The sequence below is a fragment of the Larimichthys crocea genome, chromosome I (genome assembly GCF_000972845.2).
Source record: "Larimichthys crocea isolate SSNF chromosome I, L_crocea_2.0, whole genome shotgun sequence".
Classification (NCBI taxonomy): Eukaryota; Metazoa; Chordata; class Actinopteri; family Sciaenidae; genus Larimichthys; species Larimichthys crocea.
The window spans coordinates 12,014,948-12,032,655 of record NC_040011.1 but is presented as its reverse complement, the minus strand read 5'-3'; the positions used below and the strand labels follow the sequence as shown (position 1 = coordinate 12,032,655).

At 41.2% G+C, this 17,708-nt stretch overlaps 3 protein-coding genes across 8 annotated transcripts in view; 1 reads left to right on the top strand and 2 right to left on the bottom strand.

Annotated features, from left to right (window-relative positions):
- Positions 1 to 4,829: 4,829 nt before the first annotated feature.
- rnf212 (ring finger protein 212) lies at positions 4,830 to 11,874 on the bottom strand. Of its 5 annotated transcripts, none has more exons than XM_027284435.1 (13): positions 11,815 to 11,874; positions 11,391 to 11,514; positions 9,502 to 9,563; positions 9,338 to 9,412; positions 9,163 to 9,219; positions 9,017 to 9,054; positions 8,881 to 8,940; positions 8,340 to 8,404; positions 7,994 to 8,054; positions 7,139 to 7,181; positions 6,953 to 7,007; positions 5,696 to 5,765; positions 4,831 to 5,191 (listed from the first exon to the last, which is right to left on the bottom strand). In XM_027284435.1, the coding sequence occupies exons 2-13, from the start codon at positions 11,500 to 11,502 to the stop codon at positions 4,987 to 4,989; spliced, it is 903 nt and encodes a 300-aa protein (XP_027140236.1). In that variant the 5' UTR covers positions 11,503 to 11,514; positions 11,815 to 11,874; the 3' UTR covers positions 4,831 to 4,986. The 5 variants fall into 5 exon arrangements, with proteins under 5 accessions (XP_019109151.1, XP_027140236.1, XP_010741240.3 ...); XM_010742938.3 differs by having other exon boundaries at positions 11,702 to 11,817; XM_010742936.3 differs by lacking the exon at positions 11,815 to 11,874 and adding an exon at positions 11,668 to 11,798.
- A 1,724-nt stretch (positions 11,875 to 13,598) lies between these two features.
- Positions 13,599 to 15,726, bottom strand: si:ch211-255i20.3 (transmembrane emp24 domain-containing protein 11). 2 transcript variants are annotated; one of them, XM_027284444.1, is made up of 5 exons: positions 15,202 to 15,726; positions 14,587 to 14,678; positions 14,189 to 14,314; positions 13,938 to 14,086; positions 13,599 to 13,714 (listed from the first exon to the last, which is right to left on the bottom strand). In XM_027284444.1, the coding sequence occupies exons 1-5, from the start codon at positions 15,329 to 15,331 to the stop codon at positions 13,678 to 13,680; spliced, it is 534 nt and encodes a 177-aa protein (XP_027140245.1). In that variant the 5' UTR covers positions 15,332 to 15,726; the 3' UTR covers positions 13,599 to 13,677. The 2 variants fall into 2 exon arrangements, with proteins under 2 accessions (XP_027140245.1, XP_010741242.1); XM_010742940.3 differs by having other exon boundaries at positions 13,599 to 13,786; positions 13,940 to 14,086; positions 15,202 to 15,725.
- Positions 15,202 to 17,708, top strand: part of maea (macrophage erythroblast attacher, E3 ubiquitin ligase) — an 87,279-nt gene continuing 84,772 nt past the window's right edge. Inside the window, exon 1 of the mRNA XM_027284417.1 lies at positions 15,202 to 15,292. The gene's annotated coding sequence lies outside the window, so the exon portion shown is untranslated. The remainder of the gene's footprint in view (positions 15,293 to 17,708) is intronic.

Sequence of the window (17,708 nt, the reverse complement as noted above, 5' to 3'; positions counted from 1 at the left end):
AGATTGAAGATGTTGGTGGGCTGAAGTCACTCATTTCATACAGCGATGTACAGCTTCTCACAGAGAGAAACGTCTATTCAACCTTGTTCGACCAGACACAATGTGCTGTGTGTGTAGTAGCCTCATATCAGTCGATACTCAAGAGACAAGAGGATGAAAATGAAGGTTTAGCAAGTTGAATTTCTCGAGTGCTGAACTTCACACTTATGGTTGAAGGTTTGCTCTTTGTGGCAGTCCTGCTTCCTCCGGCCAAGAAAATTGTTGCATTTTGACTAAATCTTGTCCATTGCCAGAACAAATGTTTAGTCCGTTGGACCTTGAAGGTCTTGCAGGACCCCTTTTTTTTTTCGCTCTTAGAGCGGGTTCTGGTGTGCGGTTGGCTGGGTTGAAAAAGGGTGTGAACCCGTGGAGGAGATTCCTGGGCGCTTGAGTCAACAGCAGCTGTGGTTGGTGATGGAGAGGAGCTGTCCAAAGAGCTTTTTCACCGGCAACTGCCTTTTCACTGTGAAAGGACGGACTCAGGTGAATGGAGTCAGTGACCGTGAAGGGCTCACACACACAGACATGCACCTGGGAGAAAACATACATCCTCATACCTATACATACACGTGCACACGCTCACCTGGAAAAGTGCACATAGCTTCACACACACACACAAAAGCGCAGATGCGTGCATTACACACACTCGCTCGCATAAGCGCAGATAGAAACAACACAGACACCTGGTGGGCATTGAGGCGCTGTTCTGTTTGCATACCTCTCCCTCTCTGCACTCATCCTCCACACAGCCACAAAGCCGCCATTAAAACTAGGAAAACAAAAACACACACACACACACAAAAAAAAGAGGCTAAAAGGGGGCAACAGGCGGCTTCCATCCTTCTTCCACCCGTGTCCCTCCCTTTCCACCCTTCCTCTGTCTCTCTGTACCAAATGTTTACCTTCCCCCTCTGTGAAAAGAGAGGGATGTGGACAGACAGGGTGAGAAAAGAAAGAAATCTGGCAGAGGGGAAGGGAGCCAAGGCCTTTAAAGTCTGCCACAGAGCCGTGACAAAAGCCTCCTAATCTCGGTGTTGTCTTTCGGCCCCCTTTTTCTCCCTGCACATCCTGCCAAGTGTGTGTCGCTATGTGTGTTTGTGTGTGTGTGTGCGTGTGTGTGTGTAAGAAATAAAAAGAGAGGAAGAAAGTCAGAAGCAGTGTGTGTGTGTGTGTGTGTGTTATGCAAGAAACAGTGTGATTTGCAAACAAGTGTCTGTGTGCTTGTGTGAAAAAAGATTGTGTGTGATAAGGAAATTCTGTGTGTGTGTGTGTGTGTGTGTGTGTGTGTGTGTGTGTGTGTGTGTATGACAGGAAAGGAATCTTTCCACAGCCGTGCTGACATCACTCAAGCATGCATGGGACAGTTGGAGGAGGCCTGGCCCCTTCAAAGGCAACAGGCTGCCTGCCTTCACATGTGGGATGCCTGTTTATGTGTGTGTGTGTGTGTGTGTGTGTGTGTGTGTGTGTTGAAGAGCATACGAGTGGTCCAGGTCATCCGTCCTCACCTGTTCCTCTTTCACTAATAAACCTCCTCTATTCAACTCTCTGCTGGTAAACTGCAACAAAATTGCCCGCGGGTGTGTTTTTTATGTGTGTGAGCAACAATTCCTCGATTTCATCCTTTTCACCCTCTTCAAATGCAGCAGATGTGTGTGTGTGTGTGTGTGTGTGTGTGTGTGTGTGTGTGTGTGTGACCTCCTCAGAGGTCCTTCCTCATCCTGTCGATCCCAGAGGCAGCTGTGGTCCAAAGGCCTTCACACACAGCAGAGGAATGCACACTGCAGCCATCATGATATATATAAGGCTGAGATAGACTATAGTGCCATCTACAGGCCAACCGGTTTAATGTCAAGTCAGTGCAGCGTTCAGTCACTCCAATTTAGTTGAATGCAACAATGTGAAAGTCTAAAGGAGCTCATTGGAGATCTGAAAAAATAGCTACAGGTCCCGAGATCAACTGTGCAAACAACACAGCACCGCTGTGTCACTGCCCTCATCAGGAAGAGAAAACAAGCTATCACCTTCTGCTGAGAGAAAAGTGGTCAAGAGTCAAGACTCAAGTCTGTGACTAATTAAAATCTGCTGGAACGGAGGTGTCAGCATCCACAGTCAGGCGTGTTTTACACCGCCGTGGTCTGAGAAGCTGCCGTGCAAGAAGGAAGCAGATGCTCCAGAAGTGACATCTTAAGGCTCAGCTGACGTTGGACAAAGAAAAGGTCTTGAGAGAAAAGTTCTGCGAAAATTGAGCTATTTGGCCACAATGACCCCAAATATTAAAGAGAGAAGAAGAAGCCTTTAACCCAAAGAACACCATGACCTACTGCCAATCATTGTTGGATGGAGTGTTCTGCTCTGGGGCTGTTTTGCTGCCTCACAGAGAGTAAATAGAATAATGAAGAAGGAAGATTACCTCAGAAATCTTCAGGAAAACTTAAAATCATCAGCCAATAGGATGGGTCTTGGATGCAACTAGGTGTTTCAACAGGACGATGACCCCAAACACACATCAAAGGTGGTACAGGAAGGTCTAAATCAGGCTAGAATGATATTATCCAAGCCCTGACAAAACCTTAAAAGCTGCCTTTTGCTTTGCGTTGTTTTGTTATTATATGAGCGATTTTTGGATCAGTTTTATTCCCTGATGTTTCAGGTAACATTGGGTAGAAAAAGAACAGAATTTCCTTTGAGCATGCTTCACAAACATTGAAAATCACAGCCAGGATGTGTTGATGACGGACAAGAATGCTCAACCTTTTTGGCTCATGACCTCTAACAGCCAGAGCGCACATACCAAAGAGCGATCAACACTTTTCAGATTGTTTCATCTTCCAGGGTTACCACACCTTCTTTAACATCAAATTCAAGGACTTTACAATGACTTTTTGCAGGTACATTTCAGTCAAATTCAAGGACCCAATACGGTGGAGTCTGAGATATGGATCAAGGCTATTTATTGTTACAACAATGAGACTTTATGTAATGATCAAACCATGGGAACTATGAGCTTCTTTTTATTCTTTTTATTGATCTGTATTGAGGAGCTCTGCCCCTTGCAATTTGTTATATTTGATATACATGAGGTATGCATGGTTTATAGTCGATCATCAAACAGCTTTAAAAGTGGATACTAAAGGTACAGAACATTAGTGTGGTAAATTGTTAGGTTAGAATATGAAGAATATGCAAATAAGTGAAATAAATCTTCCCGGTGTTTCTTTTTTGGTGTGGGGAGGGGTATTTTAAACAAAACCATCTTCATTAGTCTCTTCCGCTCGATGTTAAACAGTAAAGGTGATAGGATCTTTCGGTGCACCTCAAAAAGACAAATAGCTCCAGTGTGAAATCATTTAGTTCATGTCGTGTCTTGCCTAGAGGGGATTACACTTACAGCACCGAAAGGTACAAGACCGAAGCACTGAGTGACAAAGTGTGAAATCTGGAGAAGATTAAGAGCGAAGCTTCTCTTTCACACACACACACACAGACACACACATACACACACAGAAAGATAGAGATAGAGATGGAGAGACTGAGAAAGAGAGAGGGAGAGAGAGAGAGAGAGGGAGAGGTGGACAAGCTGTGGGAACACGCTGCTGAATAATTACCACTGACATCAAAATAGTTTTCTTTAGCTCTCTGAAGTGGCAGGGCTCATTTGTACAGCCTGGAGCCATGCAGAGGTGTGTGTGTGTGTGTGTGTGTGTGTGTGTGTGTGTGTGTGTGTGTGAGAGAGAGAGAGAGAGAGAAAGAGAGTGTGTGCAGAGGAGAAAGTAAGAGAGGGAGAAGGAGAAAGAATGGTGTGACTGTTTCAAAAGAAAAGTGCAATATTACTGAAATTGTAAGAGAGAAGTACAGCACAGATGTGCCCAATGTGTGTGTGTGTGTGTGTGTGTGTGCATAAGGGAGAGATTATTTTGATTTAGTCTTCTCCCTATCAGTGTCTGACACCATGACAGCTTAGTCGGCCCCGGGGAGTCATTTCTCTCTAAGTGGACCTTAAAAAACAGGAAACGACTTCAAATCCCACCGGAGCGCAGAGGAGGATCAGGCCTACTGACTCTGTACAATACCCTTTAACTTCACACACACGAATATGACGTGCACAACCCCAGAACACACACACAGTCACACCTGAGCCCTCTTCAATAGACACCATTCAGCACCCTGACAACCAGGGACAATAGAGGCAAAATGCAGGTCGACAGACGGGGAATCGACCTGTCTGAACACATCTGGCCGTCCTCGACACCCGCGCTCCAACCGCACCAGCCTTTCCTTGCCTTTTGATGACTTCAGGTGATATCATGTTCCTGTTTGGATACACTTTGCTTTGCCTTCACTTGCAGCTGTTTTGTAACAAGATTTGAAGGTGAAATCCCGAGTCATGTTACTGAAGTTACACGCAGCAGGCCAGGAGTGTGGAAACTATTGTTGAGGGTAGATAACTATACGGCTGGTGAAGGCTTCCATGATCTTACCGTCAACCTTCAAGTGTAGTCTTCTAGAATCCAGTAAAATGAGGTAGTAGGTTTTTTTCTCGTGAACGTAATCCCAGTTTATCTTTGTAAATTGAACAGGTGCTGGCGTAGCAGTTTGAGCGTCACGTTAAATTGTGCCCTCGGGAAGAGGCTTGTAAGGCTCTGTGGGTTGAGGCCTGTGGGTTTCTCTGCCGGGATTAGTGAAAGTAATTCACTTTCAAAACAACTCTAACTGTCTCATAATCCAACACAGAAAATGTGCATTAGATTTCATGTGGATTAATTATCCAGTATTACTCCAGGACGATAAGAAAACGATGAAATTTAAGCTACTGTAAAGCAGATTTAATTCAACAGCAATCCAGCTGAAATTTACAGATCCTGACGTTAGTCATCAGTGTACAGTGTGATACCTCCTGGTACATTTAACTTTTAGGTTGTCAGAGACTTAAATACCTCTATGTACACGTCAGTGGCCAGGTGCGTTTGCTCTAAAGGCTTCCTGACTTGTGTGTTTGTGAAGGAGGAGGGGGCTACACGAGGGAGGACCTGAAGGAAACACCATGGAGTGTCTGAAGGAGGAGGAGGAGGATGGAGATCTGTAGATGGGAGACTTCCATCCAGAGGTCTGACCGTATGGAATATCAGGGGTCACCGGGAGTCCTTGAAAACGACTAGAAAAGAAAAAAGAGGAGAGCTCAGTCACACTTCAGGCGACATGAGAAATGATTTAACTTTCATGCTGGTATTGTCAACAAAAGTTATGAAATGGCTAAACACACTTCCAACTCTCCTCATCTTTAAAATTATTTTTTTTTAAAGTAATTTCCTAACACCAGCAAATCTCACTGAAACATGAATAAATACTATATTTGTTAAAGAGGGTGTATGTGAGATGATAATAAAGGAATGTGTCACCCCCTGCAACGATGGAACTCTATATAAATCTATATCAGGCTTTAGCTGGATCAATTCATTGTTGGTTGTTGGTGGGATTTGGATAATAAAGAAAATATAAAACATCACCAAACATATCCTTTAAATTATGTTCATGAATTAGAAACCAAATCTCTTGTTGTGGAGCTGAAACAGCTTAATCTAGGTTATCTCATGTAAAATAATCTGCTTATTCTGATTTTATTATGACACATTTCATGAAGTTAGTGTAATGAAATTACCTGACCGTGGCAGAGCGAGCTGAATGGTTGGGCAGCGTGCTCTGATTGGACGACCTGTGAGGGACGGTGCCTAAACAGAGCGTCAGAGACAGAGTTAAACCTTAAAGGAGCAGTGTGTAGGATTTAGTGACATCTAGAGGTGTGGTTGCTGATTGAAACCCCCTCGTCTCACCCTCTTCTTTATTATATTATAGTGATTATATTACATAGTTATGAATATTACATTCCATATTCTGTAAACAGAGCCCCTTAAATCTGACACCCTGAACCTTTAACAGACGGCTCATAACAAATAAAAATCATATATTTCTGGGTCATTATGGGCTTATGTGTATCTCTTTCCATCACATGAGCTGGCTGCCAATTGAATTTTGGAAAATCTTCCAGATAGGCAAGATAAATGGGTGAGTCATCATCTTCCAGAGTATCTTTCATTTTCCCCCCCACACAAACGTGAACGTTGCTAAACAACGGTACAAAACACCTACAGCGTGCACACAACCCTCTGCCACAAATTAGATTAAATTAGATATATACTTTATTTATCCCACCACGGGGAAATTCACTCATTCAATCATCAATCAATCATCCTTATCGAGCGATAACATCACATTAAATTGTCTTTTAAACATTAAATGGTCCAATAAATCTTCTCCTAGTCAAATATTTAGATTTCTTTCAGTACGATATTAACTTAACCAAACACTCACACTCACATTTGGCGAGGATCTACACAATCCTAACCATATTTGAAGGCTGTCATCTTAATTAGCTCACACAATGGAGGTCAAATCCTTTAAGGGACTCAGTTACATAATCAAAGAGAGAGAGCTCAGGAGGTGTAATCCTAAACATAACAACAGCCATCGTCTGGATTGGTTTAATCACTGTGGGTGGTCAACCGTGGAGTCCATAACCTCCAAACGAGGTTGGGTTGCAGGATGATTTTGTCAGGTGATTATAGTGCAATTATGTCTTTGTCAGCATGACACCCTGTTTATAAAAATGCAATTTTAGACGCCAGAGAGAGACACTGAGACTTCATTGTCTTATAACCAAGGTAACACAACATGTGTGTGTTTTTAGAGAGGGGAGTTCAACCACTAACCCCGAATTCACCGGTGTAATGTACACTTCATGTAGTGATCTAATGAAACAGAGTTATGACTCAGAGAGAAAGCAGATCCAGAGTTATGAACAAAATCTGGCAACAGATCTTACAGTGATGAGTAAAAGCAGGTTTTATGATGCACGTACCCATTCGTCCATTCTGTGGAGGACTGATTAACGACAGTCTGGGGACAGTGTGAGGCTGTGAGACAGAGAGACGTCACAAATCATGACTTTATATTTGCTAGTTACTCAATACTTTGATTCCTAAAGTCTTAAATTATCATTACAAAAAATTGTATTGCAGAAAAAAAGGCAGGCGGGATAACTCACATTCCTGTACAGACCCCGTTCATCCACCTCCATGTTTTCAGTGCTGTAGGAGAACACACTTCATTAGCAGAGTAACCAAACATCTATATATTTATTTTTTTGCAAGTCAGTCAAAATCCATTTATTATTATATTTTTCTGTTTGAGATTTTTTGGTGTGTTTTGGCAATAAGATTTGTTAAAAAGCTTCTGGATTCGAGTTTTGGAACTGGAACAGGGAGAAGTGTACGTATATTGTATGTCTTTCCTTGTTTGTCAGTTTGTTGTCCTACACTGGATGTGTATTATTTATTTGTTGGTTGTTTGTTTTGTTTTAATAAAGAATTTATGTCTAGAGGAGGAGAGAAGGGTTGAGGGTGAGAAGTGTACTATTACGATTGTATGTCTACCTACTAGTGCTAGTTATTGTACTGTTAATGTTCTAAATTAACTTTGCTGCAACTCTATCAAGCACTTTTTCCATTCACACTGAACCTTCAGTCGTGGTGGTGAGAGAGGAAATGGGGTTTAATATCAGCTGTACTGCGTTCACTTAGAAAAGAATCTAAAGTCTTGGTGGATAAAAGAGCATTTGTACTATTAAACTCAAGCAGCCAATCAATCTTGTGTCCACAGTGTGTAGGAAACCCAATAAGGAATCCTGACTAAAACCAAGCAAAACGTCGCTTATTCAGGTGTGTGTGTGTGTGTGTATAGACAGCTAAAGCTAACATAAGACACCGGGGCTGAACCCAGGATATAGCTTGTTTGCACTGTGGAAACACTCCTACATTCTCTCCCTCTCTCTCTTATGGTGAGAGGTAATGAAGGGCAGAGTGAAGTAGAGGTGAGTAGACTGGGGAGGGACAATACTCACACATTAGTGGTTGAGGAGTGTCTTGAGAGGGACAAGGGGGAGTTATACGGGATCTGTAGCACTGACAACAAGAAACAGGAACATTAACAATCATTGTATACTATTATGATGATGATGGGACATTAGTGGTCGTGCAGGGAATGAATGAAATTACATGGTTTAGTAATATGGCCACAAAGACACGACTTGAGCCAGTTTCATGGTCAGTCAGCGGCCTAATTGGACCAGAGGTTCTGGCTACAGAAGCCTGATAAATGTGCATTTTTATTCACTAGTGCATCCTGCTTGGCTTTGAGGATTTTCTTACTAGTACATTAGTGACTTTCGGTTATGAGATTATTGTTACCGGATTTATGTCCATGTGAGGTGTGGGAGCTGTGGCTCATCTGAGGCACTGCTGAAACTTTGGCGCTGTGTGAGAACAGTGTGAAACATGGTTAATCAGTGACAACAAAACAGTTTGAATCCTTAAAAGTGCACTCAACATGTCTACCTTTACTTTGTATTCAAGCTGCAGTGCTCATAAACTACACAGAGCTGTATGAGGATAGTCTGAATAGTAGATGTGCCAGGAGTGACACCTAGTGAGAGATGAGGCGTAACAGCCAGCTGCTTGTAAATAACTTTATATGCTGAGATGCTATTTACACTATTTAATTCCAAATCATTACAGGTTTTACTTTATCCGTTGATCCTGATTAAGTCTCATTTTAGTCTCATATAATGAGTATCATGATGCATGATCATGCAATATGAAATAGCCTTCAGGATGGTCTGCTTTATAGAACAGTCAAACCTGCCAACTGCAGATCAAAGTTACAAGCCTAAATTAGCCTTACCTATAAACATTTGGAATATTATACACACACACACACACTGTGCTGTACCTCTGATGCTTAAGAGACATTTCCAGCTTTGCAATGTAGGCGCTCTGTTCATTCAGCTTCCTTTATGTGGAAAAAAAACATAAAGTGAAGTTCAGAAATGTGCATAAATACGAACTGTAAACCTATTTTAACTCACCTTGTCATCTGCTTCATGTCGTCCTCTAGTTTTTCATTCTGTAATTGATGAAATGGTTTATTCTGGATGTAGCAAAGCCTCAAAGACACACACACACACACACACCAACAAACTGCAGCAATCTTTGTACAGACAACATCTCTCACCCTTTGCTGGTAGTAAGTTAGCAGTCTTTTTTGATGTCTTGCCTGGAACATTATAACCTGAGAAAAAGGACGAAAACAGTGCTGTACTAATAAATTATCCACAGGCCGGCTACAAAGACTTAAATGCTGATCTGTTCTTAATATTTTATGATGTGAAGCTTGAAAATGACCAAACTTTGCTTATTTCCGTGAGATGTTTGGTCGCTACAACGTTGATGTCGGAGAACAGGGCCTTCACCTCTGAGCTGCTCTGAAACAAAGACATTTCACGTGACTTTAGTCTGTTTCTAACATCATAACGTGTCATGTTATCCCCACCCTGAGGAGAAAGAAGCTTACTTTGTCAGAGAGAGGTGAGACTTGGCAATTGGCATTGCATATTAAACACTTGCCTTCTTTGCCTGGAGAAAAAAAAAATCAAATAAAATTACAAAGCAGTGAATAAAACGTGCAATATTGACATGCATGCTCTGAATCCAGCACAGCGACTGAACAAAAAGGAGTTTTTCCATCCGAGACCCAAAATTAATTAACTCTAACCCCTGGGTCTAACCCTGCCAGCCAGCGTGAATTAAAACATAATCAAACTCTTGAGAGTTGTTTGAGATTAGACCTATCAAGAACACACCCTGCGGCTTGTGAATGTGATCAGTGGCTCCCAAAAGTGGGACAGAGGGACCTCGAGGAGCTCTTCAAGAGGTCTCACATCTAATGCTGAACGGTGTAATTTCACTCACTGATTACCTGTGAGGATATAACGCTGACAGAACATGACCGGATTGTGGATTTCACTCTCTCTCTCTCTCTGCTGTAATATAACAACAAACCCCAGTGTGACAACAAATGCTGCCTCAAATGTTTATTTAAAGACTTGTTTATTTGAATTTAGACATGCAAAAGTTTAATTAGAGATTAATGGAGCTTGAGTACAAATGCTGTGAAACTGAGTCATCGTTGTTGCAGTCAAGAGCCGGGCAGTAACACAACTAATGTCAGTTATCATATTGTCAGTCATGGTCAGCTTCCTGTTCTTCCTACAATTTGCTTAAAATAAATCCATGAAGTCTGACAAAAGCTTAAGAGTTCATATGAAATAAAACAATACTTTGACTTCTGACACCAAGGAGGAGCGTTTTGCTATTTTCTTGATAGTGTAGTCACACCTCAAACTAACTTCATCCTTTCTTCAGGTAACTGAAAACCCCCTTTTTCATCCAAACTGCGTTAAAAAGCACCGTGACACCACAGCTTTTTAAAATGATTATCATTGTGAAACCTGGGCACAGTTAATCCTGCTAAACTAGGTGTGAATTTAAAGCCTTGAAAGGCTGGATGTTGGATTTATTGTGTTTAGGGGCGGCAGTAGCTCAGTCCATAGAGGCTTGGCTTGGAAACCGGAGGGTGGTTCAAGTCCAGCATGGACCGAAAATATGGAAGGTGGACTGGTAGCTGGAGAGGTGGCCTTCAAAAACCCATCTCTCCACATTTGCATGTCTATGAGACTTGTACTTGTACTGTGTTGTGGAGAAATCGCTGAAGTCAATGGTGAGGTCAGGAAGGAAGAAAGTGTTCAGGAGCCTCTGATGCTGTATTATTTATTGACGCTTGGCCAAGGAGAATTAGAGACACTCTCAAAGTTCATCAGAAGTGCCTGAGTCGGTCTCGCATTCTGCCCAACTCGAGCTGGTGGATCGACTTTAAACCCCAAGATAACACCACAAATACTACACGCCAAAGAGAATGTCTTTACCCATGGAGGTGTTATTGTCAGCATGTTCTAGTCTGGAGACACAGATGTCTGTTTACACAGATTAGAAACTATCTATTATGTCTAAGAAGGCAGCACAGGTCTCTTTGACCCTTGACACCACAGTGTTGAGATAGACTGGCCAAACAACTAATACTGCCAAGGCCCACACGCGACCTCGTGTTACCTAAGCATAGAAATAACATACTGTATGTGTGTTTGGGGTTAAAAAATGCATGTAAATAAAAAATTGAGTGGAAAAAAGAATGTTCCTGTTGAGGGGATTAATAAAGTATATCTTATTTTGCTACATGACAACAGGTTAAATGAATAAATAAATGCAGTATCACCAAAGTCCAACAGGTGTCTCTGTGTAATCAGCTTTCACCTGACAGAGAGACACAGCTCATGAAGTGAAGGTGTGCTGCTGCTGCTGCTTGAAGTTTAAAAAATGCATCCAAACACTGAAACATGTGTGTACCTCTCTGATAACACACGCTGCAGACAACATGCCCACAGGACGTGACGGCCAGCTTTCTGTCAGCAGCGCTGGGAGGGAGGAAGCAGGAGTTGCAGCACATCCAGTAAGCCATGTTTGGAAAAACCTGCAAGAGATTCAAACCTCCGTTTAATTAAACTCATTAACCGTTGCTAGGAGACGGCGTGTATAACTTATATTATACATTTAAGGCAAAGTTGAGTGCTTTAAAACACTTTATATATTTAATTTAAGTCTTTATCAGACGGTTTATCCTCACCTACAGTTAATTATATGCAGATTTATCACGTTACCTGTCGTGACCGTTAGTTAGCCGAGCCAGCTAACCAACGGCTGACTAACGGCTGACTAACGGCTGACTAACGGCCAACTTTTAAAAAACAGTAACGTCGACCCAACTGCTCACCTAACGGTCAAAAATCAACCAACGACCTCAAATAACTGTTTAAATATTATATATATTGTAAAAACTCGATGACTACTAACTAATATAACTGTCTTTTAACGTTACTAGTAGTTAACGACGTCAGAGCTAGTTAACTAGCGAGCTAATTTGCATACCTGAACATGGGAGATGAAGAAGTATTTAAACCTCTTATAAAAACGTATTTAAATGTGAGTTACGGCTGTTTTAAAAGGTAAATAATCACAAAAATCACTCCTTAAAGGTATTTTTATTGTTGTCGTATGTTTATCTCTGATGTACATTGTGTATATTTGCTTGAAATGGAGCTAAAGGGCTACAAATATCTATTTATTTTAACAGTTACAGATGTTTTATAAAAGTTGCAGTTTGTCCATCAATTTTAGCACAGTAAGAAAAGAGAATTTTAAAGTGTACATACAGTACCAGTCAAAAGTTTACACACACCTCTTTATTGTTATTAACAGTGGACACATCAAAACTATAACATATGGAATTATGTAGTGAACAAAAAAATTAAGTTATTCAAAGTTGCCTTACTCTGCTTTGATTCCAGCTTTTCTCTCATAAAAATTCATGATGTAGTCACCTGGAAAGCTTTTCAATTAACAGGTGTGCCTTCTCAAAAAGTTAATTATTGGATTTTCTTGAGTACGGAAGCCCTAAAAGGTCATACATACATACATACATTTTATTCCACCCGTTTTCTCATGATAACAAGATAATTTTCCTCAGTTTTCCCGTGATGACGAGATCATTAATTCGAGATCTCGAGAAAACAAAACGATAGTCTAGTGTGTTAAATCAAGTGCGCCCGTATTACAGAATGTATGGCAAATGCATGTAGTCCATGATACGGAGCGAGCAAACCTATTACGCCTATTACGATTCATAATTTCTGACAAAGGTTTGTACACTTGATCTCAGGACTGGAGTGAGGATTAACCAAAGTGTATCAACCTTTGTCAGAAATCATGGATCAAAGAGATTTTACAGTAGAATAAATATTGTACATAATGCCCTTTTCAATTCAAAATAATGAACTTTGAGGCTGAATTTCTCCAAAATGATACAGTAAATATGCTTGATACTGAGTGAGTGAACAGTCAGGATGGTCCTGAGATCAGGTGTATCAACCTTTGTCAGAAACTATGGATCAAAGGGATTTTACAGTGGAGTAATAGGTTTGCTCGCTCCGTATCATGGATGCATTTGCCATACATTCTGTAATACGGGCGCACTTGATTTAATACACTTGTTTTGTTTTCTCGAGAGCTCAAATGAATTATCTCGTTATCACGGGAAAACGGGTGGAATAAAATGTATGTATGTATGACCTTTTAGGGCTTCCGTACTTGAGCTCTTAATGTGTTTGAGACCATCAGTTGCGTTGTTCAAAGCCATACGACTACTACCACTACTGTAGTAATTCATGTCATGGCAGGAAATGTTCAACTAAAGATAATCAGAGGTCCATCATTACTTTAGTCAGTCCAGAAAATATCAACAAGTTTGAATGTGTCATCATGTGCAGACAAAAAAAAACATCAAATGCTGTGATGAAGATGAGAGGTCTAATCTTAATCAGAGGTCCCGTTAATTTTTAATTTCTTAGGCTGGTAATGTTAATGAACGTATCCTCTGCAGCAGAGGTAACTCCTGGTCTTCCTTTCCGACAGCCAGTTTCATCATATCATAACAAAAGTAAACACTTTTTTTGTTCACTGTATATAATTCCATATGTGCTCACTTCTGACTGGTACAGGTATGGGCAGAGCTGACAGGTCAGAGGTCATCATCATCGTCAGACCAGCTTCTTGGCGACGAAGAAGTCCTTGAGTCGTTTCATCTGCCAGAACCCGACCGACAGCAGGATGGAGGTCTGCACCACGGCCCACCACAGCACTTTACCGTTGGTGTTCTCGCTGATCTGCCGAAACACCTCCTCTTTCTCCTGAACGAGAGGGAGGATAGAAAACACGGAGACATGAAGGCTTGGACATCTCTTCCCAAACAAATCAGAGACTACACCGACCTGTATACACTCGAAACACGACTCAGAACTCAGTGTTAGACCTGGTTTTAATGAGTGATTGTATATTTCTACCCTCTGGTACTCCTGCTGCCTGGTGATGTACATCATCTGATCTATGAGGTGGGTCAGGCTGTTCTCCAGAGTCTCCATGTTGTCTTTGGTCTTCACAGCGTGGTGGTCAGTCGAGTGCTCTCCCATCTGAACGTCCAAATGTAGCTTCTGTACGACACGATGGATGAAAATTAAAGGTTATTTTTAGCACACAGTTGACAGACTTTACTCATGAATCTTTTCCTTTCTGTTTGTGTCCATAGGTCTCACCAGCCTCTCTCCAGCAAAGACAGAAAACCTCGTGGAGTTGGTCTGGAAGCAGAGGTAGTGCTGGCCAGAGGCGTGAGCTGTGAAGGTGAATTTACCGAATTTACCGTAACGTTTGGACATCTGGACCTAGAGAGCAGGAAAGACACTGGTGGGACGACATTTTGTCAGGTGCAGAGATGTGCATGGTCAAAAAGCTGATGTGGAGGTGTGAGACAGATAAAAGCTTGTGCTCTGAGTCTTATAAATCCTCATGGATCAAATCAAATCTTTAGTAACGCTGTTAAATACATTTCATCCTCGTTTGGGTTTGAATGAGGAAACCAGCCATGTGTACCATCACACACATGTTTGGGTGGCCCTGTTTGTTGTGTGATATACGTCTCCTGTGAGTGCAGTACCTCATGATTCGGGTCTTTGACTGTCGCAGTGACGCCGAGGTGAGCGGAGTGGGTGAGAGCCTTCAAATCCCAAGGCTCCAATAAGAAATGACCTAAAGGTAAAATACAGGTAACAAAAGAGTCCATTCACACACATCATTGCACACAGTTGTAGTCAAGGACAAGCTTGTAACAGTTGAGATAAGGATTAGGTTGAGCATGAATATGTCAGATTTTACATTAAAATTCATAATTTTATCATATGATACAGTACATAAGAGATCCTATTTCTCTCTGTCTGTCATTGTAGGACTCATTTTAGGAAGAAGTTATCACTTCTGAGTACAAAGACTGGAGCGCTCTCTACATTTTCATTACTATTTGTTGTCGCTGCAGCGCAGAACAAATCAGTTTTCAGAAAGATTCGACTAAATGAGGCCGTTTGGACGTCATTAATGGCTTTTGCACTCGCTGAAATAAGAGACGCGCTCTCATGGAACGACATTACTGCCTGATTCAAGAATAAATCACATAGCAATTCACATTACAGTCTGAATAATTTAATTCCACATTCATTACCCGCTGTTGAGATTGTGAACGACACTCAGGAGGAATATTCCTCTCTCCAGGACTCACCGGTGACCAGCGTGTCTTCAGGAATCTCCTCGATGATGCATTTTTCCTCCTGCTCGTCGAGATCAAAATACATGCCCGCCGCCAACACCAGGTAACACTGGAGGAGAAAGCCAACACCTCGCAAACCCATTTTCAGGTAACGATGAGCGGTTGAGTTACAATACACGTGACCGCGACGATGACCAAATGTTTGGCCTAGAGTTCCAGTTGGCTTTTCTTTTTTCAAGATTGAGGTATTTTTTAATCAGCTACAGCCAAACACTCGCGTCCTATAGCATGTATTTGAAGTGGAAGTCTATGAGGGACTGTTTGAGTGTGAGAAACTCACAGGTGCTGCTTTGCATGACGAGACATTCTGGTCGTTTTGTAACTGGTTAACCTGTGAGCCAATAGCAAGGCTGCCAAGGATAGTGATTGACTCATAATACACCAACATGGTAGCAGGAGTTGCTCTATGACCTTTTTAGACATCTGTGGCACGTGCAGTGTGTGTCTGTTGCCATTAAATAGTGAATATGGTGAATTTGTACAGCACCGAATCATCAAAAATAGAGCAGTTCTCGAGTGTAGTCTTTATAAAATCAGAAAAAAAGAGACCCAACAATTCCAACTAGGAGCAAGCACGGCAAGGCTACCATCATGTACGTCCACATCATGTACGTTTTTTTTAGGACCAAACCTGATGAAAACATTCTGAATAAGGAGCAGGAGCACGACACACTGTAACAAATTAAATTGGCTGTAGTGTTTTTTGAGATTGGGTGTGTATGACTAAGAACAAGAGTTATAATTTAGTTTAAGGATTTATTTGTAGACTTGAGTCAAATATGGCTCCAACTCAACCTCCTCGACCGGTACGTCGAGGAATGTGAGTATGACGATGACATTTACTAAGACCGCTTTAGAAGACAGAGATCTGATATTCAAGAGTCCACCTCTTATTTTGCAGAGAGAGGTCGATTTAATTTTAAGTTTTTATGATCAACTCTTCTTCTGTTTATGTTCTATTTAAATAATGTAGGTGGACAGTCTCTGTAGGGGTTTGGGTGGCTCTAATAGAAGCACAGAGAAGCATGCAGCACTGCAGCCCAGGTCTCAGCTCCTGGTCTTCACTTTTAATATTTCTAGATACGAGGGCCGCCCCATCCAAAGTGGGAGGAACGCCGTCTCTTCTAATCATACCAGGTTTTCCCCAGAAAGTTTTCCAATTATCTATGAAGCCCAAGTGTGAATGTCAACACTGCATTAGACCTGTTTCCACCGCAGGGGCCAAAGTGCTTGCTCGTATTTACCACACTAAATTAAAAGCGATAGATGCCGCGCCCTGAGGGAGAAATCACTTGCTATCAACACGATACAAGAAGAGCAAGCAGCATATTGAAGACGGTGTTTATCCGCTTTGGTTGTCCCTCAAGGGGGAAAATATGTATGAGCACGCTGTACTACAGTACAGCTCGTGTGATGATTGTTAATGATGTTGACAAATTAGACAAATATGCTTCTCATCTCTCGCTGACTGACATATTTCTTATTTCAAGGGGGATTCTTAAAGTCCTTTCAGAATAAGACATTCACCTTTTCACCTTTTCAACAGTTATAATTACCCGTGTCATAGCGTCAGTAGGAAACAGAGATCAAATCTCTCTGGAAATCAAGTGGAAATTGTAATCCAAACCATTACATACAATAGTTGCCATATGCTCACCCTCGATGAGGTCACTAATAAAGTAAACCCCCGCACACAGAATAAACCCTTCTCATATTAAGCATCTGCAAAAGTTGTTACTCCTCGAGTAAGTCGGTAAGCAAAGAATCTAATTCCCCTCTTCTCCCACGCTGCAGTCATTTCACAGAAAGTGTGAACACTAAATCAGCACATTTAATATAGCTGACATTAAAATAGCAGATTCATTTTATAAACTATAAACTGATTTATTGTGTCTACAAAAGCCTGTTCTGTAATTTATTCCCAAACATATCTGATAGTAATACGTAATAATCTGCATTTCATTGTAAACCATGTAATGCAGTTCATGCAGTATTATATAGTAGTATCCTGACAGATTTCTTTCCTGTGATAATAATAATTATAATAAGTTCATTTAGTACAGCACCTTTCGCAGAGCACTTTTCACAAGATTTATATAAATAAAATAGAATAAAGCAATAACAGAACATGAAGAAGGCATACAGCAGGCGAGAGAAGGGCCAGATTGAGTAAAAGAGTTTTAAGCAGTGTTATGTCCCAGCTCGTGTAGATAGAGGAAATAAAGTAAAACCAGCCATTCTCAGTTAAACAGTTATTTATTAATTGAAATATGAATTAATCATAACAAAAGGAGGTGAGGTAAACTATAAGAGAAACAAAGGGCGAGCAGATTCTGTTTAGAATAACAAATATAACAAAAAGAGAATTCTCCACAAACCAGTCTATGCTAATATTTAAAAAAAACTCAGTGAAACAGCATCACTAAACTGATTCTAACAAAAATACTTTTAAAAAACTA

Bases quoted from the DNA above. Each gene is read 5' to 3' on its own strand.
- rnf212 (XM_027284435.1), bottom strand. From the start codon at position 11,502: ATGGCTTACTGGATGTGCTGCAACTCCTGCTTCCTCCCTCCCAGCGCT. The intron at 9,564-11,390 runs GTACACACATGT...TTTTTTCTCCAG, and splicing joins CAGCGTGTGTTATCAGAGAG to GCAAAGAAGGCAAGTGTTTA. The intron at 9,220-9,337 runs GTTTGGTCATTT...CCTTTTTCTCAG, and splicing joins ATCTCACGGAAATAAGCAAA to GTTATAATGTTCCAGGCAAG.
- si:ch211-255i20.3 (XM_010742940.3), bottom strand. From the start codon at position 15,331: ATGGGTTTGCGAGGTGTTGGCTTTCTCCTCCAGTGTTACCTGGTGTTG. The intron at 14,315-14,586 runs GTACTGCACTCA...CCTGCTCTCTAG, and splicing joins TCAAAGACCCGAATCATGAG to GTCCAGATGTCCAAACGTTA. The intron at 14,087-14,188 runs GTGAGACCTATG...CGTGTCGTACAG, and splicing joins TCTTTGCTGGAGAGAGGCTG to AAGCTACATTTGGACGTTCA.